This window comes from Gastrolobium bilobum, unplaced genomic scaffold (assembly GCF_033153095.1).
Source record: "Gastrolobium bilobum isolate Gb01-03AN ecotype WA unplaced genomic scaffold, APGP_CSIRO_Gbil_v1 utg159966, whole genome shotgun sequence".
NCBI lineage: Eukaryota > Viridiplantae > Streptophyta > Magnoliopsida > Fabales > Fabaceae > Gastrolobium > Gastrolobium bilobum.
The window spans coordinates 73,813-80,233 of NW_026899538.1; the positions used below are offsets into that span (position 1 = coordinate 73,813).

The 6,421-nt window shown below is 38.6% G+C and overlaps 1 protein-coding gene across 1 annotated transcript; it reads right to left on the reverse strand.

Annotated features, from left to right (window-relative positions):
- Positions 1-1,874: 1,874 nt before the first annotated feature.
- Positions 1,875-4,389, reverse strand: LOC133291228 (uncharacterized). The gene is made up of 3 exons (XM_061489448.1): positions 3,979-4,389; positions 3,752-3,876; positions 1,875-2,384 (listed from the first exon to the last, which is right to left on the reverse strand). The coding sequence occupies exons 1-3, from the start codon at positions 4,334-4,336 to the stop codon at positions 2,178-2,180; spliced, it is 690 nt and encodes a 229-aa protein (XP_061345432.1). The 5' UTR covers positions 4,337-4,389; the 3' UTR covers positions 1,875-2,177.
- Between the last annotated feature and the right edge of the window lie 2,032 nt (positions 4,390-6,421).

Here is a 6,421-nt window from a genome sequence, read left to right on the forward strand (position 1 = left end):
TGACTCAGTCAGTTTCATCCAATGGATCAACTTTATAGTTCTTGGGGGAGTATTTGCATTCCCTTTGAATTCGGTACAAGCAACCTTCTGCTTCATTTGTATTGGCTTTCAAGCTAGGGAACTTCTATTTTTTAATATATTAAAGCATATTCCTTGTAAAGGACTTTGCTCAACAACCAATAATTAGAGCTTTAAATTGTTACTTGTGAAGCGATATTATAGTATTTATTTTGTTGCAAGAATCAGTAATTAAGTAATTTACCCAATAAAATTACAGATTCTAACTCTTGCATCTCAGGTTCTAATCTCATTAGATAAATGGGATGTAAAACGAATGGACTTTTTTTTTATGTGAAAATGATTATTTATATTGAATTACTCTTTTATGAAGTTCCATTTGAAAGCAAAGAAGTATGACCTGATTAACTTGGAGTTTTGACGTACTCCAGAGTCTTGGAGGTTTGATCCAAGTCTAAGCAATATCTCAATAGCGCCTTCACGTATGAGAATCACAATAAACACTTGAAAATGATATCTCACCTGAATATATGAAGAAACGCATACAATCAGCTAAAGCTACGGTCATTTGTCCATAGGTCAGCTCATAATTCCAGACTAGTTCAAAGTCAAACTAAGCCTTGTTAGCATATTTTGTTTGAACAAATTAATTAATTGAGTTTTTTCTTTTCTTGTTCATCACAAACTCCAGTGACTTCTAGTTCTAGGCCTTCAAACCCTTGCGTGCAAGTAAACTTCGTACAATTTGCGCATTGCTCCCACCGGCCATCCACCGTTTATGTTGTAGTTTATAAAACAAAGACAAAATGAAAATTGATAAAGGAAAAAAGGAAAAAAAAAAAAAAAAAAAGAGGGGGGGGGGGGGGGGGGGGGGGAGCATCAGATTAGAACACGATAAGTGCTTTTCTTACAAGTGACGGGCACTACACAAGTTCCCCGTTGAAATTAACATTCTAACTTGTAACATCAAGTCTCATTCATTGTGTTTGAAATGTTTAAAATATGAAATGAATATGATTTGATTTAGGAATCAATTCTCATATTTAAAATTATTCAAAATATTTGAATCGATTTCTAAATCAATTTCCATGCTTAGAACAACTAAGAGATTAATGCAATCAATATTAAGGGAAAAATTGACAATATGACTAAATTCATACCCGTGCACCTTATATTCTAAAGGATTTCAGAGTCAAATCAATTCATTTTATAACTTTCCATAAAGATAATTTCATTCATAAAGTAAATCTCAAAATGTGTAATTCCAAATCAAATACACACTTTGGGTAAGTTGGAAGGTAAAAAAGAATTCCAAAGACATAAAATATAAGAATTCAATACTACGAGCATTCTGAAGCACAAACCATAAAAAGCATTCATATAAACAACAGATGCTGATCCTTTAATCCTCTATTAGCTGAATTGGTTTTTCATCCATCTAAAGAAATCAACACCAATAAAAGAACAAATCATACGGCTAACAAAATTGAATGGTCAGCATTTCTATGGCTAATCAATCAGGCTAACCGAATATATTCGTGCACGCATACTTGAATAAAGTTTAAATAAGATATACATACAGCTCAGATCGTAAATTCTGCGCTCTTGTTTGGGCACTAGCCCACTATGTTCCAAGGCCGAAATAGAGTGTAAGAAATAAGAGTAAAGAAATAAAAACCCTATACTATAGATTTATATTGAACAAACACCAACATGGTTCTTTCAATGAAGGGTAATAAAATAGATACTTGTAGAATCGCCAAGATGTACAATGCATATGGTTTGTTCTTAGAAAAAAAATTGCAACAAATTCAACATTTTCCTATGCCAACAACTCAGCAGATAAAAAGATTGGCTCATAAAAAAGAATCATTCTTAGGAATTTGATGCTAACTACAACAAAATACTGAGCAACTTGTGGATAAGAAAATAATATTCTTGTAATAATAGACTAAGGCCATATATTGTACCTCCTTTCGTTCTTTCTTTTTTGTACCCTATAAAAACCTCACATTCACCGAGTTTGCAACTAAGCTCTGTACATATATAGACAACTAAAAGGTTAAAATATTCTCACGCTGTGCAGCAATATCGTACCAATATTAACTTAGATTTCATCAAGAGGAAAATGATGGGAAAATCTTTGAAGAGCAACCAGCTTAAAGGTCTTTCCAAACATTAAAGTCAGTACTTGAGGCATTGTAGTTTATAATATTGTCTTGGCATCCTATAAAGAACATACTGCGAATCGGATCTATGTTCACTAAAGCATGTGCCTTATGCATGGGGCTGGCAGCAACAGCAATCTCATCTCCACCAATGGTCACTTCAGCATAACCATTATCAGTTACCTCGCTGTTCTCCAACTGCAAACAGGTTGCAAGTCATGAATAAGAAATTCATGCAAAAATATAAATGTTATCGATACAGAGATAAGCTCAATATTTTGACTGTGCTAGTCAATCGGAATATAGTTCTGCCTTCATTATAAAAGGGCACTCTAGTGCTATAAAGCTCATGCTCTCTGCACAGGGTGCAAGGAAGGGTCCATACTTATGCCTTACCTTATATTTGCAAGAGTTTCATTACATGAATCAAACCTATGACTTTCGGGCCACATGGCAACCTATGAAGCACAGATTCTAACACGGCGTTTCCCGACACCGTACGTCGATACGTTAATTCAAAAATATTAATATTTCGATACGTTCCAACACATCTTAGTATTAAATAATATTTTTAATATAATGAATAATAGTTATTAAAATTGTATTTTCATTAAAATAATAAGTTTTTTGAATCTAAATTCAATCCATATTAATATATGAACTATGTTAGTTCAAGTCCAATTTTGTTAGCCCAAGCCCAATTCATTCCCAAAGAAAGACTCTTAATCAAATTAGGTTAATATGAAGTAAAAAACCTAACTTTCCTTCCCCTTCACCTCCTCATCTGCCCGCCATCATAATACTTCCTCCCTCTCTCTTTCCCTTTCTCTCACAGGCACAGCCAGTTGTATTCTCTCCTTTCCTCTCTCTTTCTCACACGTATAGAAGACAAGAACAGAATCGCCGGCAACCAAGGTTCCTCATACGTTGACCGTATCGGATTTCGTTGACCCATCCGATACGGCAATATCCGTGTCCCCAACGTATCGGTATCGGACGTGTGTCCAATACGTTATTGCATTGCAAAATTAAACGAAGGAATAGCTTTCAGCATGAAGTACAATCCATAAATTGTTTACTTGAGACAAAATGATTTTTGACCAAAAAGCAATGGAACTACTGCAGCCCCAGCATTAGCAACACCAATCCCCTTCCCCCTCTTTCACCTAGGTTAGAGCTTCAGACATTTGAGAATTGTGGCTGCAACGAATTACATCATAGTATCACACTAACAAGTGATAAGCACTCTTTTACTCTCTACAAAACCTTGCTATTCTTTGTAAATGCAAGAAAGAAAGAATAATAGTATAGATAAAAAGGAGTAACCAAACAGCAGTTACAAATCTTCCTGTCTTAAAATATCAATTGAACATAAATCCAAAAAACCTACTACTTTCAAGAACCGATGAGAGATATAAATTATTAGGTTCAAGTGTGAGAATAAGCATTCAGAATTAATTGTATGGGAAAAGAAAATAAAAAATAGGGGGAAATATATCTGAATGGAAGATTCCCTAGAAAGAATTTGATTAGATATATAAGATGGGAAAGGCAAAGGAGCTTACTCTAAACCTGGTTGTAGCCCCCCAAATGACGAAAGTCTCATTACAATCATGGTGTCTGTGATTTCCTCTTAACTTGCCAGGTCGAACTTCTCCAACATGAAGAGAAGCACAGGTCACAGCTCCACCTGCGGAGGAGAGAAGCACAATTCCCCCAATTCAAAAGAAAGAACCACACACAACATTGAATTGAATTGAAATGAAATAAAATGAAATGAAACGAATAGTACCAGAAATGCCAGAAGCAAGGGCGAGAGAGAGAGGGTCGAGCAACCAGCCACGGTTGTCTTTGGCAATCTGGGAAGAGGTGAACCTGACGAGATTGGCCTTCATGTCATCCTTGGTGGTGGTGGTCTTCCACTCGGGGAGAGGCTGCGAAGCGCGTTGCATTCGAATGGAGAACCACGCGAGTAAGAGGATTATGGTGAGGACGAATGGCAGAGACTGGGGCCTCTGCAGGAACGACGCCACCAGAGAGGGCCGGATCTGCTGTAATATCGCCGGATTCTCCGAAGTTGTAGGGTTGTTTATGTACACGATTCTTCTCGGCGTCATTGTGTTGCTGCTCCTCTCTGTTTGTACTCTCATCCACTTATCTCTCTCTCTCTCTCTCTCTCCCTCTCTGTGCTTCGATTTGGAACTCACTGCGTGCTACCTAGTGTTTATCTTTTTCTTTTCTTTTTTCTCTTTATTTGTTCAGGTGTATTTTCTATAAAACCAAATTACACCACATAACAAGGGTTTTTGACCCTTTTGTCCCTAATTAAATAATTAATAACCAATTTGCCTCTTCCCCAGAATTATCCACCATCCTGCCCTCATTTAGTTGATTATGTTGCACTTTTAATCGACTAAATGGGCTAAACTCATAAATTATGAAACGCGAATTTTAGTCGACTAAAAACTCACCTTAATCGACTAAATTGTTTGCACTTTTAGTCGACTAAGCACATTATTTAGTCGACTAAATGTCGCAGATCAGGTTTTTTAAAAATCCCCCCATTTCGCGAAGGGGGTTATTTTCAAACCCTAATCGACTAAAAGGCTGCATTCTGTCCCCTCTCTCCAACCAAGTCCGAATCTCAACCCTTGAAGGTGCGATTGAAGCTTCCTTGGTTCACACTTGCGAAATCGACATTTAGGTAACGTATTCTGACTTGCATTTGGTTTTAAGTTTAGTTTTTTTTTTGGTTTTCTTCATGCATTTGATTTATGTTTGCGGTTTTGTGGATTTAGGTTAGGGGTAGGGTGCTAAGTTTGTTGTGAGGGTGAGGGTTAGGGTTGATGTGGTGCCTTAGGCTTAGGGTTAGGGTTATGTTAGGGTTAGGGTTAGGGTTAGGGTTTACGTTGCTGTTTTGTTTGGGTTGTAGTGTTTAGGGTTAGGAATGGGTTTTTGTGTTCTGTTTTAGGGTGTAGGGTTAGGGTTGAGGGTTAGGGTTTCTGTTTCTGTTTTAGGGTTAGGGATTGGGTTTCTGATTTCTGTTTTATTTTAGGATTAGGTTTTGTTTTTTATATTGAATTTTAAATTTTTTGATATTGTTATTGTTCATTGATTTTTGTTTCCACTTGCATTGTAGGTACAGTTGTTCCCATGGCTGGCCGTAGAAGATCGTCTAGCACTGGAAATGAGAGACGACAAAAGCTACAACAAGACCATCCGTCTTCGTCAAGGCCACAAGAGGAAGACCCCGCTGTTGTGGACCTCCCATTCGGATACTTGTTCGAGAATGACCCGGTGGTTCATGAATCTTTTGTCCGTGACTTTGTTAACCGATCGATTTGTGGGGCCAAATCACTTGTTACAGCCTTTTTTGAACAAGAAGGTTTTAACATTGTGAGGTGGTTGGAGGAATCACATCTTAGGACCTTGGCTGAACTGTCGTGTTCATATTCTGAGCTGCATGTACGGGCCTTCTACCATAATCTCAGCTACCATCACGGTGAGCTGAGGTCTAGGGTCTGCGGGGTGGACATCATCATGACGGCTCCGGTATGGTTGGAGTTACTGGGGTATGACTTTGATTCTGCACAGACTGTGGAATATGACGCAGACAGCGGGACCATACTTCCAGGATATACACGCGGTGATGCCGTGCAGGAGCAGAGGAGAGTCTGTGGGCAACACATTGCCTATACGGTGGGGTTGCTTACTGTGGAGTCCCGCATACTACACTATGTCATCACCCACATTTTGTTTCCGCGAGCGTTCAATCATTCCAGGGTGTTGGAGCATGACATTCCCATCATGTGGGCTATCCGACATGGTACTTCGGTGAACTGGAGGCACTACGTGTGTTGGATGATGTATAAGGCCAAACACAAGGGTGCACTTCCATTTGCTTGTCTTGTTCAAAGGATATTGGAGCATTTTGATGTTCCCATGGGTAATGTGACCTTGAAGAAGACCACAGGGTATAATCATAAGTTTGGAAAACGTCTACTGGAGCAGTGCAAGATGACAAAGAACCCCCAAACAGGAGTGTGGCAGTTCACAGGTGCGGCTGATGTTGAGGTTCCTGATGTTGCTCCAGTTGTAGACATGGTTGACCCCGAGGTGGAGGATGATGATGACGATGATGATGAGGGTGACCAGCAGGAGATAGTTGAGCCTGAGGGTGGGTTTTCATTACGTGATGTCATGAAGGGCATAAACGCCACGCTGAAGAAAATAGG

What these genes read in the sequence shown, in the direction of transcription:
- LOC133291228 (XM_061489448.1), bottom strand. Translation starts at nt 4,336, where the DNA reads ATGAGAGTACAAACAGAGAGGAGCAGCAACACAATGACGCCGAGAAGA. An exon ending in CCTTGCTTCTGGCATTTCTG is followed by an intron (nt 3,877 to 3,978) that starts GTACTATTCGTT and finishes TCTCCTCCGCAG; the next exon opens with GTGGAGCTGTGACCTGTGCT. An exon ending in GGGCTACAACCAGGTTTAGA is followed by an intron (nt 2,385 to 3,751) that starts GTAAGCTCCTTT and finishes ACCTGTTTGCAG; the next exon opens with TTGGAGAACAGCGAGGTAAC.